Genomic DNA, 16,451 nt, shown 5'->3' on the forward strand with positions numbered 1-16,451 from the left:
AAAACATTATACACATAAAATATAATTCGATTTTACTAGTTGGCTCATTAGTGAATAATACAGAGTCCTAAAAATGTAAGTATTGAATTTAGGTGTAACCAAAAATCTGTGAGTTTGCTAGTTCGGGAGAATACGGAGAAAGGGAGTAAGGAGACAGGCTTCGAAAAATGCTTGGTCTTCATCTTGCATTCAGGAAAGTCTACAGCGCACAAATACATATCGGCACATATATTTCAGAAATACAAGGACACGAAGGAGTTAAAGTGTAGGAGTTGTTGCTAAAAAACTTGGGTTGGGAGGGAAGGTTTGGAGCAGGGAACTTCATTTTGCTTTGTTCTTTATAGTACTACAGGACTGTTACAACTATGTGCCTGTAATACCTGGTTAGAGATTAAAGCTAGGCTTCAAACCAACTGCTGCTGTCAACCTAAAAAAAAAAAAAAAAAAAAAAAAAAAAGGTAAATCAAGGCAAGCTCAAAATTGTAAAAAAGATGAGTTTATTTGGGAATAGCCGAGAAATTGTGATTTGAGACACGCAGACCATAGCAAACAAACCCCAGGCATCCATTGAGGGTTTGGGAAAGGCTGAGTTCTTGGGCAGGGGATGGAGAGAGGAGAGAGTTCAGTTAGGTCTGTTAAAATAAAAAACAAACAGAGGCCAGCTGTGAAAATTCCCCAAGCAGACAAAACCAGTCCAGGCAGACAAACAAAGCTCAGTTCAGCTTATTTTTCAAGGCCAGCGCAACCTAGGTCATTTCTTGTTCTTGCCTCTGGAAACCATAAGCAGAAATTTCCTGAGATTGTTACGAGGTAGGCCCTGACCAACTTCTTATCATTTAAGAAAATTCCAACATTATCAGATTTCTGCAAATCAGGCATTTATGAGAAATCAGTCTGTCAGTCCTTCAGTTTTCTTTTCCTGAGGGCACATGGGTGAGATTTTCCATTTTATATAATCCAGTTCCATTTTAGATTGAAATTCTTTAACACTGCCCAACAGAAAATATCCTTGGAAATTTTGATGTCTGAATCCCATACCAAATAATCACTGGTGAATTTAAAGTAAATGGCTGTTAAAGAATTTGGATGAACATATGACACAACATTTTCACTAAGGTTTGCAGGGATGGTGAACGTCCACAAGGCCTGGCTTGCTGCCCCAGCCCCACTCGCCTGCACTGGAGGTACATGCCTGGCTCCCCTGCCACAGGAGATGAGTTCAGGCCTGGCCCAGGATGTATTTAAAAAGCTTCTCACATGGCCGAGTGGTTTTCAAGCTGGTGGAGCCTTCCACCTCACGCCAGCCATCTTGCCCAGCCTTGGATTACTGCTGCGAGGCCCTGGGCTGGTTCCCTGACCCCTTTACCTGCGTCGTTATTCTGTGGCCGTTGACTGGTCCCTCTGGTCTCAGATAATTATTTCTGTGCGGCTTCACACTCTCCAACCTTGCCCCCTTTAACCTGTCCGCACCTGCTGAGACACCAGTCCTTGCCATGCAGCGAAATCTCTTATTTCCAGTTTGGTAATCTCATCCAATGTCACTTTCCCCTCTGTAGCCCTGACCTTGATAGCAAGTACAAATTGCAGCTATTCCAATAATCTCAAGGTTATGAGACTATCAGTCTTGCAAATGCATGGCATTGTTCATTGAGGTCTGTAAGGAAAAATAGAAATTAAGTCATGGATAAGAAAAATTACAGTGTGCTAGTGAAGACAGTGTCCAGTTACCAGGAGGTGCTAAAGCAGTCGGCTTTTATTTATCTTTATTTAGTATCTTCAATACTCAGGTTCCCGTAAGGTACATTTTGTCCCATGAGGACTTTGCATATGGAGTGGAACTGGTTGTAACCAAGAGGGGCAGCTGTTCACTTATTCACGGATTTAATAATTATTTATTGAGTACTTACTATGTTCTGGGGCCAAAGGTTACAGAGATGAAATGGTTCTCTCCTAGCTTTCAAGGAGCTTATGGTCCGCTGGGAACAATATAAACAATAATAATGCTGTAAGCCCCTTGCATCATGAAGCACAATAAGCACCAGAAAAAAAGCACTCGTGTTATTTTGTTACAACCAAAATTCCCAGGGACTGGGCCACAGACTCCCCAGAACAAGCCTCACAGAAGTTCATCAGGGTCTGAAACAGTGGTACCCAAATTTTCTTATTGTCTGCCCTGCCCGTCAAAACCTTCGCGCCCGTACGTGTGTTTACTTGCCGACTCTATCATGTGTCTGTGATGTCCTCTGCTCGAGCCCCATGGCTGTCCTTCAGCACCTCCTGGGGAGACACCTCAGCTCTGACACCACCAGTCAGGGCCCGAGAGAGTCCTCACTGCTGCCGATCAGGAATCTGGACTGAGTCTGTTCATCCGGAGACTCGGGACATACAGCAAGTGACAACTCCAAAGATACCAGGAGAGAACCCAGACGTTTCCGGGAGGATGACTGGTAACGACCGTTTGCACAAGGCTCAATTTCCCTGTGAATATGTCTATTCAAAAGGCCAAATTAGTTCGAAGTTGCTTAGTGAGCATAGAATTAGAACAAATGGAATTGTGGTCTGTAGGGATCTTTCATCAAACTGGAAGAACTGATTGAACTGCCCTTCTCCTTTCCGGGGATATTTCTGTCTGAATAACCAGAACTGGACCTCAAATAAATACTGACATGTTTTACTTTTAACGTTCCTTTTTCTAGAATCATTTTAGACAACTGCCCTTCTGTTAATACATCACCACCTCAGAAAATGGGAATGCTCTTGATTGGAATGAAACTTTAAAATGTTAATTATATTCATGTCCTGGGGATTCAGCCTAAAGAGACAGAATAGCTTTGCTTTAGGCTGAAGCGTGGCTGCGGACTCTGAGCCTTGAAGGCTCCTCGGTTCCAATTTGGGTGAGCTGTGTCCTGCTGGCCCTGGGGACTGGGCTTCATTCCTCCCAGAACTCTGGTGGGTGAAAGGGGCTGCAACTTCTAGTTTGATTTAGGTTTTATCTTGACAGACCTTCATTCTCAGTCAGCAGGGAAAGGTGAGCCCAAAGTGTCCTCGCAGTGTATTCAGCCCGATCTGGAGTCAGGAAGAGCCCCTGGCCCTCAGATGATAGCAGCTTACACAATAACTAAGATTCTTTCTTTTCGGGTATTATTCTAACCAATATTATACCATATTCTTCTTCCCAAGAGGAAACTAGTCTCTTTTTCTCCTGCTGAAAGCCATGATATTGCAATATTAAAAAAAAAAAAATAGCTCAAAACTACACTAAGACTTTTGGGACCCCTTCAGTAATAGGTTCGACCACCACCACCACTGTTTTACCATAATGAAGACATTCACAAATATATTTTGCATGACTTATTCTAAATTGCCATTCACTCATCTAGATGTCACTATATCCTAGATGTCTCTAAGAATAACATGACTCTCTCATAAGAAATAGCATGACTAAAGTAAGACGGTATTTAAATATCTCATACAGTAGTAACATTATATATTTAATTTAAAATTATGGTTTAAGTATAGCAGGACCAACACAAAAATAGTTTTATTTAAGAATAGCAATTGAACTTAGTATTGCATATATGCATAATTTGCATGAAAGAAAAGAAAAAAAATAGTATAAAAATGATGAGAATGAACTTAATTGATTAATCCTGTTCTTTGAAAGAAAGATACTGCAAAAATCAGCAAAAAGTAAAAAAAAAAGAAAGGAAGAGAAAGAAAAGAAACCCAAATGTTAGAGTGTTAGAAGAAAATTTTCCACAGACAATTTCCTGACCTAGTAGGGTTTTATTCAGCAATTCATGAATCAGGAAGCATCTAATCTAGCAGAGAGAAAGTATCTCTGAAGAGCTGTGCAATTTTTTCTAGACCAAAGTGAGCGGGAGCAAGAAAGGTGCACTGGGTGCGTGTTGATTGTCTAAAGCAGAGTTACTTCCCTTCTATAGAGCAAAGAGGAGGCTTAGAGCCCAGTTGGGTAATGTGTGCTGAGTAGACAAAAGCCGATGGTTGACTTGAGCCTTCTTTTCTGGGAGAGCAGGGCGTTGAAACTTCCTTAAGTTTTAGTTTACCAACATGAGGCTTAGCATGAGTGACTCCCTCTTGGGCCTAATCTAGTGATGTTAACATGGGTGTAGTATTATAAGGAAAAGCTTTAGTAGCTATTTTAAAGCATGCTTATGTATTTTAGTCCTTAGCCATGATAGTAAACATACTCAGAAATGTGCACTTTCAAAAGGAATTTCTCCCCTGGAGATAAAGTCAAGAGTCAGCTCCTGGTTGTATTAAATTCTTGGCCCATCTGTTCTAATGGAATGTGAGTCATGTCGCTTAGTTGGGTGTTTTTATTTTGTCCTGTGAACTGTTTTTCTACTGAGGACACTGGCTATGATCAAGCAAGGGGGGAGGAGTATACAACTGTGTCTTCCTCATGAGTTCAAGGGTAGAGGCTGAATGAGAGCCCGTAGGTGGGCTCAGCTCAGCACTTCCCACCCCCTCACCTGAAATCCCCAGGAAGGGGGGGAGACATTCCCCTTACAGCAACTAGCCTGTGGAGGTTTGGAATGGGAGGGGTGGGAAAATGATGGCCTTGCCTGGTCAGCTACGCCTTTTCCCAGCTCCTCACTTTGCGGGGACCCCTCTTCCCACACACTGTGTTCCTGCAACACCTACCCAGTGTCTGAGCAGGTGCTGGGTATTCAAAGACAGAGGTGGACGAGTAGCAAGAGCAGAATACCAAAGACCCCATTCCCGTTCTGTCCCTCTAGGTCTAGCCCAGATGTTTCTTGCACCAAACCTAAGCCACCAGTACATATGTGTGAGTTCAAAACAGCCCCCACCCACAGACGGCCATGCCAAGAGGGGTCCCTTCATTTCCTCCTCTACTGGCATTTACTCCCTAGAGTCCCTCCAAGTCTGCTCTTGGTGGGAACCCCAACTCCCAGTCATTAATAAAACACTTTCTTACACACACACATAGAACTTTGGGAAAGTCAAAAATAAGTTTGTGGGGATTTTATGCAGTGATTTGTAGCAGGATATGAGGAAACAAGCTATTGCCAATGGAAACTTGTTAAAACTCAAGAAATGGCTCTCTCTTTCGTTACTCCCATGACCAGGGTATAAGTGACCCTGTTTTTTTGTTTTTTTTCTTCCACAGGGAATTATTGGAATGCTGCCTCTTTCCCTAACCCATCATCCTACCTGCACTTTTCTACTTTCCAAGGGGAAACTAGTGCCGACATTTCTTTCTACTTCAAAACATTAATCCCCCGAGGAGTGTTTCTGGAAAATCTGGGCAACACAGATTTCATCAAACTCGAGCTAAAATGTGAGTATAAACTCCGTCCACTTCTGAATAGCCTCTGTTGTCACTTCTGGGTGATCCTGACCCTGATTATGTAATGTTGTTGGGTCCAAATACCCGTGGTCGCCTTCATTCCAGAAATGGTGCTGGAAGGTAGATATACAAACTGGAGAAAGACCTAGGTCCCCGCCCTCGGATTGCTCCCGAGGGAGCAGGCACATTCAGAGATTCCCAAGCAATGCTACTCAAGGAAGAAGATGAGATTAGAATAAATTGCTCCCATAACACGGGGAAGAGTGTGTATTTAAAGTTTATATGTATGTTTCTTTTCCAAGGATTCGAGGTTAAGAGGAGACAGAGGATTGTGTAAAGTGATCGGGAGTAAGACATAAGGCGGTGGGAGGAATAATACAAAGGAAAAGAGGGATAATAAAAATTAATGTCTGTATGAGTTAATGAAGCAGCGTATACACAGCATTGTGTTATACATAGAAACTTCTGAGTCTGCAGCTTTCCAGAAGAGGCCCCAAACCCACACACCCTCTAAAGGGTTCCGCTCTGAATTTATTTAGCTAAGGGTACAGAAACTAACATGATCAGAGCAAGAGCAGATGCTGCCTAGCTCCGCTTAGCTTGCCTTGGACCCCAAAGACCTTCGCGAGGTCATGTGGTTCGAGGAATGCCATCTGTGGAAGGTGGGGGTCGCTGGATGTGAGAAGGGCAGTTCTCATTATTCCAGGGCCATTTCGACCTCAGGGCAGAAGTTCGGTTTCCAGAATGTACAGTCCCCAAACTCCCAGGTTTGGTGAATATTTACACACATCAGGCCCTCCTGGCTGCTCAGACCAAGAAAGAATCAGCATAGGGGCGCCTGGGTGGCACAGCGGTTAAGTGTCTGCCTTCGGCTCAGGGCGTGATCCCGGCGTTATGGGATCGAGCCCCACATCAGGCTCCTCCGCTATGAGCCTGCTTCTTCCTCTCCTACTCCCCCTGCTTGTGTTCCCTCTCTCGCTGGCTGTCTCTATCTCTGTCGAATAAATAAATAAAATCTTAAAAAAAAAAAAAAAAAAGAAAGAAAGAATCAGCATAGACAACAGACGGGTACACAAGTCAAGGCCCCCATGTCCCTCCACAAAATCTCAGTGCCCCTCCCCCACATCAAAAAGTCTCCTTTCTCCCAGTCTGCTCCCTTTATCTGAGCGCCTGTGTTGCTGGGTTTGGTCCCATCATGATCCCAAACCCATTTCCCGGAAATGTCTGATGGAATATTTTTCTCTTTCTGTAGTTGCAATTAAGCAGTGTGGTCTTTTAAAAAGGGACACTCAGGCAAGGTTTTTCTGCTGCAATCCCATGGGATTCTTTTTGTAAAATAGTGGACTGTGATTAGTAGTCTTTGGAACTCATAGTCTCAGGTCGAAATCCAAGTCCTTGGACAAATCACTTCATCTGTCTGAATCCCAATTTCCTGATCTGTAAAATGGGGGTGGTAATTTGTGGGGTCGTTATGATAATGGAATATGGATACTCATAAAGCATTTATTTCCGTATCTAGGAGGTATCATGCTCATACTCCTGGGGATGCTGGTTACAGATCTAATCTGAGCCAGATCTGATTGAAAGGGAAACTGAGACTATTCTAACCCTAGAATATCACCTGGCTGGCTCAGCCAGTAGAGCACGTGACTCTTGATCTCTGGGTTGTAGGTTCAAGCCCCACGTTAGCTGTAGAGAGTACTTTAAAAATAAAATCTTTAAAAACAGAAAAATAAATAATGATTCATCCTCTCTTTACATGAATTATGGATTGGAATTATTTTCAAAGGATTTTTATTTGCACAGTTAAAATTTAATGATTCAGGCTATTTTCCAACTTCCACATTAGTTGGATTACATTTTAGAAATACCTCATGGCACAAAAGAGTGACGATCCGTATTTGAGTAATTCTCTAGGCTTCTCTAAAATTACCTTGTCCTTGTTTTGTAAGCCTGCGCCTGGGTTGGAAAGAAGACAAACCAAGTGTAGACAAAACAAGGGCTTCTACTTAGCACCTGCATAGTAGAATTTCAGTTATTTCTGATGATGAAAAATCTTCAGAGATGTTCAAAGTTTCCCGTCTCTCCATAATATGAAAACTCTGTGCAGAGGGAGAATGACAGCCTCGTTTTGTCATAGTGTTTCCATCTGGTAAAGAAGTGTGAGACCTTCAGGCTAGAGGCTGGCCTCTGCTTGGAGTCCTCCGGAGCTTCTAACAGCTACTAATGGTGGATGTAAGATCCCCCAGTGGCAGAAATATCGAATGCCCATCATGATAGAGCATCTCCAGTGAGGTTCAAAGGAACCTATGGGAGAAAAAAAGGCAGGTTTCTGTATTTGAGAAAAAATTTCTCAAAGCAAACAAGACGCGATGGTTTCATGAAGAGCATGGAGGAAAAATGGCCAGGTGGAGGCTTGCCGCTGCCCTGTTTATCACGTGGCTCCAGACTCTTCTCTGCAGGATGCAGGGGCGGTGGATGGGGGTGGGGCACTCTATCCCCGACCTTCTTTCTCTTGCGTGGCTGAGGTGCTCTGCACACCTGACTGGTTTCCCGGCCAGGAAGCTCAGGAAAGAAGGTTCCTGAAGTCATACTTTTAAAAACTGTCTCTCCTCTTTTTCCCCCTTTAACTTGGTAGGCTTTCTCATCTCTTTCTGATAGGAATTCAAATTTTGTTTCTCTGCTTGTGTCCCCAAGGAATTTTGTCACAGTTCATGCCTACACAGTTCATGGCTTCCAGAATAACATTTCTGTTAATTAACTACATCGTGCCCTCCTGTCAGGAGTAGAAGATTCTTGACTCTAAGAACAGTGAGTCAGTCACACTAAGTTAATGAGATACCATCAACATCTTACTGTGCAAGTAAAAAAAACACACAAGATAAAATTAGACTGATGTTACTCATTAGCACACTTTACAGGTAAAATTTAAGGCTCTATTTCACTTACTATCGGTACGTGTTCATTCATTCACTGAGTGTTTATTGAGTACCTACAATGTCCCAGAGGCTGTGCAAGGTGCCAGGGGAACATAGTCAAAAAACATAGTCATGGCTTCTTTCCCTCAGAGGGAAGTTCTTTCTGTTTGTTTTGGAAAGTAGACAAGTAAATCAGTAGTTACAATAATAACAATAAAAATAGCTCGGCTTTATTCAGGCTCACTGTGTCTCAGGACTGTTCCCTGGATTTTATATAAATCATCTCACGTTCCTAACCAGTCTTTGAAGTGGCCAATACCATGAACATCTCTACCTTACGAATGAGGAAACTGAGGCACAGGGCAAGTAAGTTGCCAAGGTCACCCAGCTAGGAAGTAGCAGGGCTGGTGGATGACCCCAAACATTTTTTTGTCTGTCCTAGAGTCACTGCTGTTAACGCCAGGACGCACCACCTCCCAGAATACGTTAAGGTGGCTGAGAGCTCCGAGGAGGAAGATCTAATCCTGACTGGGAGACAAGGAGTGCTTCCCTGGGAGTGTATGCTTTAGTTAAATAGTGATGGATGAGCAGGAGCCAGTAGGGTGAAGAAGGGGGAGGAGTGGGGATCCGGAAAGAAAACGTGGCAGGAGGGGCACACCAGTGAGTGAGGGTGTGGGGACACAACCCAGGGACTCAGCAGGGAGCAGCTACAGCAGGGAGTCTGTGTGTTGGGGAGCAGAGAGCCGGAGCCAGAGGGACCGTCAGGGGCAGAGCACACTCGATGCACCCTGGGCTCAGGGGACAGATTTAGCTCGACGTGACCCTGATGGTTCCAGTGAGCAGGGGCAGAACGTGATCAGATTTGCATTCACTGGAGAGAAGATGGAAAGACAGACAAGAAGCAATGTGGAACTATGTTAAGATAGAGGCACAGGGAATGGAAGGGGGAGACAACAACGTAGGGGTAGAGATGTGAGAGACCCTTAGCAGATAGAGTCCACCGATTTTAAGAAAATGGCTGTGAGGTTGAACTGGAAAGGAAGGTTCTAGAATGACATGAGTGTTTCTGGTTTTGATGATTGTGCAGGTGGAACACCTTTTACTAAGAAATACAGCATTCAAGGGCAAAATACAAACTACATTTGGATTTTTTTTTAAGATTTTTTTATTTGACAGAGAGAGACACAGCGAGAGAGGGACACAAGCAGGGGGAGTGGGAGAGGGAGAAGCAGGCTTCCCACTGAGCAGGGAGCCAGATCCGGGGCTTGATCCCAGGACCCCGGGATCATGACCAGAGCCGAAGGCAGACGCCCAACAACTGAGCCACCCAGGCGCCCCTACATTTGGATATTTTGAGTTTGCGTGTCTGCAGGGTATGGTAGAGTCTATCCAGGTGGACACGTCTAAAGGGGGTTGTAATACAAGTCTGGACCCTAACAGAGAGGTCGGAGTCAGAGCTATAGTTTGAGAGTCATCATCACTAAGAGGATCATCAGGAAATAAGTATTTGGTGGGGCGCCTGGGTGACACAGCGGTTAAGCGTCTGCCTTTGGCTCAGGGCGTGATCCTGGCATTATGGGATCGAGCCCCACATCAGGCTCCTCCACTATGAGCCTGCTTCTTCCTCTCCCACTCCCTCTGCCTGTGTTCCCTCTCTCGCTGGCTGGCTCTATCTCTGTGGAATAAATAAATAAAATCTTTAAAAAAAATTAAAAAAAAAAAAAGGAAGTTAAGTATTTGGTGCCTTCAGCATGAATGAGATTGCCCAGGACAAATGTATAGAGACAGGAAAAAAGATGTCTAAGAATGAGACCCACATTTAAGGGATAGAAGGAAGCAAAATAGCTTGTAGCAGATGAGCAGAGAAGTAGAGAGACAGTGATAGCACAGGGATCACATGGAAAAAGAATTTCAAAAAGAATAAAAAAAAAGAGTGTTTGGTACTACTGAACTGAGAGGTCACTAAAATAAGGACATAAAGTGTCTATCAAGTTTAACGTGTAGAGGTCACTGTCAAAAAGTAAGACCGTGTGGGGTGAGTGGAGGTGGATATGGGGGTCAGGGGACTGTCGTTCTGTTTGTTCTTGCAGCTGTTGTATGTGATAGAGACCTGTGCTCACGTCTCTAGTAAGGAGGAGAATCTGGTAAACAAGAGGTTGGAGGAACGGGAGAGAGGGGCTGTCTGAACGAGTTAGACCCCCGAGGAGGTGGAAGTGAGTGTGATCCAGAATCCAAACATCTGAAGGGGCTGAGAGAAACAGGTCAAAGGAAGGAGGAGAGAATAAGCCACAAATGTGGGGGTCCCTTTACAAATCAGAAATGATTTTGTGTTTGTTGTTTTTGTTTGCTTGTGTGTGTGTTAGTATTTTTGAGATGGCAGAGGAGTATTGCTCTGGAAATACTCACTAACCATCGTGGATAGATCCATTTATTTTTTCAGTTACCCCTAGGGAACAACTCAACTTGTCTAGAACCCTTTTCTGGCTAAGATGGTGATCATGACCATGGTCCCATCATCAGGCCAGCACTTCCTGAGCACCTGCTGGGTCCGAGGCAGTGTGTAGATCCTGGAGGGTCTGCGATGAAAACAAGGGAGGCCAACATCCTCACCTAGTGAAGGAGACAGACACATTAATAACACGACAGATGCAGACGTATGACTTTCACTGAACGTTTCTTAAGTGCCAGGCACTGTTCTAAAGCTTTTATAGGTATTAACAGTTTTAGGTTTTATAACAAGTTTCAGCCACATTTTACAGAAGAGGAAACTGGGGCTACACAGGTCACACAGCTGATTCCAGATGGTGTGCTTGTGATCATTAAAATGTAAAAAGTAAATCACAATGATAGCCTTAAGGTACTCTACCCATCTAGAGGAGAGGTATAGAACCGTTCCTGGGAATGAAGAGGAAGATGAGGTGATGCCTGGGTTAGGTCAGAAGGAGCGGGCAAAGATGTTAGCTAGACGAAGAAGTGAGGGAACAAATTCTAGGAGGAGAAGACAGTACAAACGGAAGCATGAATGGAAGTGTCTGAATGGAGAACGTGACAGGTGTGTGGGAACGACGAGCGCTTGGCATTGCTAACAAGTGTGAAGTATGATACAAGCAGTGGACACATTTTGGCAAGTCTCAGATCCAATTCTAAATATGCAGCGGTCTAGGTATGCCAGCCAATATTTATTGAGTGCCTCCTCCAAATGTGCCAAAGAGGAACTCGAGAAGAATAAGACACAGACACGGCTCTATCCCAGGGGTACCCACTATCCAGTGGGAGAGACTAGCATAGAAAACAATACTTTGGATAAGAGGAAATAAATATGAGAAGTACAAGTGATACACAGTGGTGACCCACACGCGGCAACAGTTAGTTCTGACTGGAGAATAAGAAAAGGTCCTTTAGAGATTGCATCATTTTAACTGAGCCTCAAAATGAATGAGAAAGAACATTTTGGGCTCAGGAGAAGGTTACATCAGAAGGGGGTTTCTGCAGCCCACACCAGCGCAGGGAGGAAGATGGAGCACCGTGTGCCATCGCCTCTCCGGGGCCAGGGCACTGTGTGGCTCATAGCACGTGCTGTGTAGGAGTTCGCCGAGCGAACGAGATGAGCAGAGGAGGTGCTAGTCTAAATGGAGAACCATGGAAAATCTAGGTAGAGAAGGGGATCACCACGGTGGAAGGGCTGGTGTTCAAAACACTGACACTGAAAGGTGGAAGGACAGATGATGGCTGGTGAAATTTTGGAATTCGAGATTTCATGGGAAAGCAGGTGGGGCGATAAGAAGGACTGAGATGCATAGTCTGGCCATGCAAGCGGGATTGCAGGTTGTATGAACGGGCTGTGGAGAAAGTCAGGGAACGACGAAGAGGCCAGATGGTTGGCAGGTCATCCACATCACCGCTGAGGCCCCGGGGTGGTGATGGTAATGGATGGAGTGGACACGGAGCCTGTGAGGCGAATGTTCCAGTCCTCCGATCCAAACAATGACAGCGGGAAGCATGGGGAGAGTAAGCGTGTGTCACAGGGGGACGCATTGCTGAACAAGGACTCTGGTGCTATAGAACAGTGGGAGCAGCACTGAGCAGTGAAGAATAAGCCCAGCTGCCCGCCCCCCACCCCGACATCACTGGGAGAAGGGGCTGCGGTGCTGGTGTTTGTGTGTTAGGTTCCCCGAAGGTGGGCTCGATCAGGAAACTGTTGGAACTGTCTGATGATAAACAGCGACCATGGAGGGGTATTTTCTTTTCTTTTTTTTTTTTTGTAATTGATGTATAATTGACAAATAACATTATATTAGCTGCAGGTGTGCAACATAATGATTCAGTATTTTTATATATTACAAAATGATCACCACTGTAAGTCTAGTTAACATCCATCACCTCTGATAGTTACACAGTAAGTTTTTATTTTTGCTCAACAATTTAAAAGAGATTTCAGAGGACATGGTGGGAAAAAAATTTTTTTTTGACACTGTGAAAATTTTTTGAAGGACGTGTTCACTGGCTAGGAAACATTCAGGAAAAGCAACCAGAAACTGTTGTAATATGTTAGAATATGCTCCCGTGTTCACCAAGTTTGAGCTTTTTCAGATCTCAGGATGACTTGGAGAAAATATTTGCATTTAGCAGGAATATCTCCACAAAAATGTGGAGGCAGCAATCTAATGTCCCGCTAATCTTAGGAAAAGGTATTAAGGAAAAACTTTCATTTTCCAAGATGCAGCCTTCTGCAATACACATGCTTGAGAAAGTCAGAGAGAAAATATTCTGCAATATATAGAAACTGATGAATCAGAAGAAATAAACTAACGGCAATTTATCTTCCACTATTTCAGAATTGGAACAACCTTTACATTAAAGAGCTTCACTTATATAAACATGAGAAATGTCTGACTCCACTTAGCTGGCCTGTTGTGCCTTGGGGATGCTATTTAGGGTTTGTTTTTTTTTTCTTTTATATATATTGTGAATTTTTATTAGTACGAATCAGGTGTTAGCACCTAATTAATTTGTATTAATTCTCTTTTAATTATCTAAACCAACCTAGGTTATCAACATAGATTTAGGAAGAATTTTAGTGATTCTACTACTTTGCAAGTCTAGCTATGAGTTCAGTTTGTATGAAAGGCTTGGGATCTAAAGAATGATTCTGACTTGGTCATTAAAACTCCTAAGGAAAAAATACATAAGAAAAAAAATACATCAAAAAATTTAAAACCTGAATAGTAACATTATTATGATTTTTTAATTTAAAAAAATTTCTCTAGCTTCTGATGTAGTTTTTCAATTTCTACTATAGACCCCAAAAAAGTTCAGAGATGCAATTTAAAGATGAAATCTGTGCTACATTAAAGCTATGTAATGTATTAGCTGTTTGCATTTGAAGTATTAAAAGATATACAAATAATTAGTAAATAACAAAGATTAAATTTACTCAGATTTCTTTGCCGATCTCCCTGAGGGGACAGTCATTGGAATACATGGCAAAGGTACCCTAGAGTTATAAGTGTGGACTTTGAAGGAGGACATCCTCCTGATATGAAAAATTACCGGTTACATTGGGTGTTACTGGCCACACCCAAAAACAGAGCTTGTCCCTCCGCTGGGACTCAACTTCTGCTCTGAAAAGCATAAAGGCCCCTGTGCCTTAGAATCTCTGTTTTAGTCCCCAGCCTATTTACATAGTCAAAGTAAAGGCATTTTAGGACAAACAAAAAGTAAGTAAATGTTAAGAGACAGGATTCCCTCACAGATACCACACTCTATGTACATTACAACATATACTGATTTATTTTACGTGACATTCAAAAAATAGGCCAAAGTAATCCACGGAGATAGAAGACAGAAGAGTAGCTATCTCTGGGGATTAGGAGTATTGACTGGAAGGGGGCTCAAAGGAACCTTCTGTAGTGGTGGAAATGTTCTAGATCTTGATCCAAAGAGTGATCACATATGTAAAAATTTACTCAACTGAACACTTAAGATTTGCACATTTTACGTCTATAAATTATACTTTAATGGAAAAAGAAAAAAACCCTGCCGTGAGAAAATCTGGAATGAATGAATGACAAAAAAGAAAATAATTTTTCAACAAGAGAAATAAAGACCAAGATTCTAGGCTAACCGACCCAAGACCAGTTGCTTTACCTCCCCAGATGTCATCACATTCCCTTGGAAAATAAGAAGGGCCATCTTTAAGGACTCTTCAAGCAACAACAATCCCATAAACTGGCCAGAGGCCATCAGCATCACCTGTGGCTTGCCACCTCCCATTCTAAGTGAACTCATAAGGAAGCAACGTCTTAACTTTCCATGCCATGGTTCTCAGTTCTCCTAAAGATGGTGGGAGGAGGAGGGTTATATCAGAACAAATGATATCTGCTTCAAGTAAATTCCAGCCTGCACATATCCTTCAACTAAATGTAATTAGGAGATTTCCTAAAATTGTGGACCCCTACTTGTAAATTCTAATTAAGGATCCATCAGAATCACCCGTAGGTACCTCGGTCTCAGTATGTCAAAATGAAAATCCATCATCTTCACCCAAAAGCCCTCTCCTGTGCTCCCCACCTTAATTAATGTCATCACCACTTTCTTCATGATCCACGTTAGAAAGATCGAAGTCATATTTAATGTTTCACTGATATCCCCACACCAGATAGACTGTTTATCTTGATAGAACACTCTATTTTTAATATAGAGAAGTGTTTTTCTGATGTTCCTTATGGAATGTCATCATACCAGAACAGTCCCAGAGAAAGCATCAATTCCAACTAGTCTCAAAAAGATGAATGAAACAAAAATGCAAAGATTGTGAAGTCTTCTCAAACTTCTTTCTTTATCCCCCATGACGGCTCCATTAGCTGAAATGCCTTGGATTCTTGATTCAAACAGCCTTATAATTTTTCTCCCTCACTTCCTTCCCTCCCTCCTGACATCTGCCCTCCCCGGTGGGGACAGATTTCTACAGATATTCCCTGTCATTCCTTTTGGTACACGCCATGATGGTTTGTCATTGCATTACGATGCAAAGTTCAAGTACTTAAGCTTGGCAAATGATTCCAGGATTTAACCTAATTTTTAGTCTTCTTTGCATACACACTTGGCCCCTCACCCACCAGTACCATGTGCTTTGCTTTAGGCTCCTTCATCCCCCATCTACTGCCATTCTCTGGTCTCTATCCAAACTTTCTTATGACCCACTATGTCTTTGCCTGTTCTGGAATTGTCTCTCCCCTCCCCACGTTGAAATCCTGTCCACACAAATAATATTTTTACCACATCTTGATTTAAAATATAAAACATACACATCATAGAAGTCTTTCCTTTTTCTAAAAATATTGAAATTTCTACAAGACAATTCCGTGCATTGCCTGGAAAATTACATAGACATCCTCATTAAGGAGCATCTTTATATAGTGTTTGTCTGAACAGAGTATATGGTGGGTGTCATTCCTATAGAAGAATGCTACAGTTCCATAGAGATATTTTTGCTGATAGAATGTTTCTTCTTCTATCTCGCTTTCTCCAATTCTAATGTGTTCTGTTCTATTTACTGTGTGTGGTCGGACGTAAAATCTTTTCTTTCAAAAAGATAGCATGTGAAAGTGTTGAAAAGACCAACTACTGGAATCAGCTTGCCTATGGTCAAGTCAAAGACAACAGGCATTCTAAGAGAAGAGATTAAAGAGGCATGAATTCATGCATTCTGGTGTGAGGCAGAGATGGGAGGAAGAGTGTACTATTATTACTCAGTAATAAACACTAGGATTAGTGAGAAAAGTAGAAATCTGTATGTGGAGTTATCATTAGATTAGAGACCTTACTTCTGCCATTTTAGAAGAGAACAGTATCTCTACAGGCTCTCTATTTTCATAGAAACAAATGTCTCAAGGAGCAAAAGTTGGTGCCATTGTCAGTTAGTACAAGTTACTGATGCCGGCGAATTGATTCAACAAAGGATGACACTTGGGACCAATTAATTCAAAGCTGGTTAAAAGAAGAAGAAGAAGATGCAATAAATCAGGGAGCAGAGCTTCATTTAAATATAGTGAGTGATGGGAAGATTACTTGAAATAGCTCAAAACCAGACCTATCTCAAAGGGCCAAAGGCGACGGTAAGCATAACAATGCTAGGGTTTTGCAACATCAGACAAACACCTAAATTAAAACCAGGTGACCAAACACTGGCCATCTGG

At 42.7% G+C, this 16,451-nt stretch overlaps 1 protein-coding gene across 1 annotated transcript in view; it reads left to right on the forward strand.

The window, feature by feature from the left end:
- CNTNAP2 (contactin associated protein 2) overlaps positions 1–16,451 on the forward strand; it is a 1,356,273-nt gene that overhangs the window by 1,113,749 nt on the left and 226,073 nt on the right. The window contains exon 17 of the mRNA XM_026479097.4: positions 5,156–5,326. Within this exon, the coding sequence (XP_026334882.2) occupies positions 5,156–5,326 (171 nt within the window). The remainder of the gene's footprint in view (positions 1–5,155; positions 5,327–16,451) is intronic.

The sequence above is a fragment of the Ursus arctos genome, unplaced genomic scaffold (genome assembly GCF_023065955.2).
Source record: "Ursus arctos isolate Adak ecotype North America unplaced genomic scaffold, UrsArc2.0 scaffold_3, whole genome shotgun sequence".
In the NCBI taxonomy this organism is placed as follows: Eukaryota; Metazoa; Chordata; class Mammalia; order Carnivora; family Ursidae; genus Ursus; species Ursus arctos.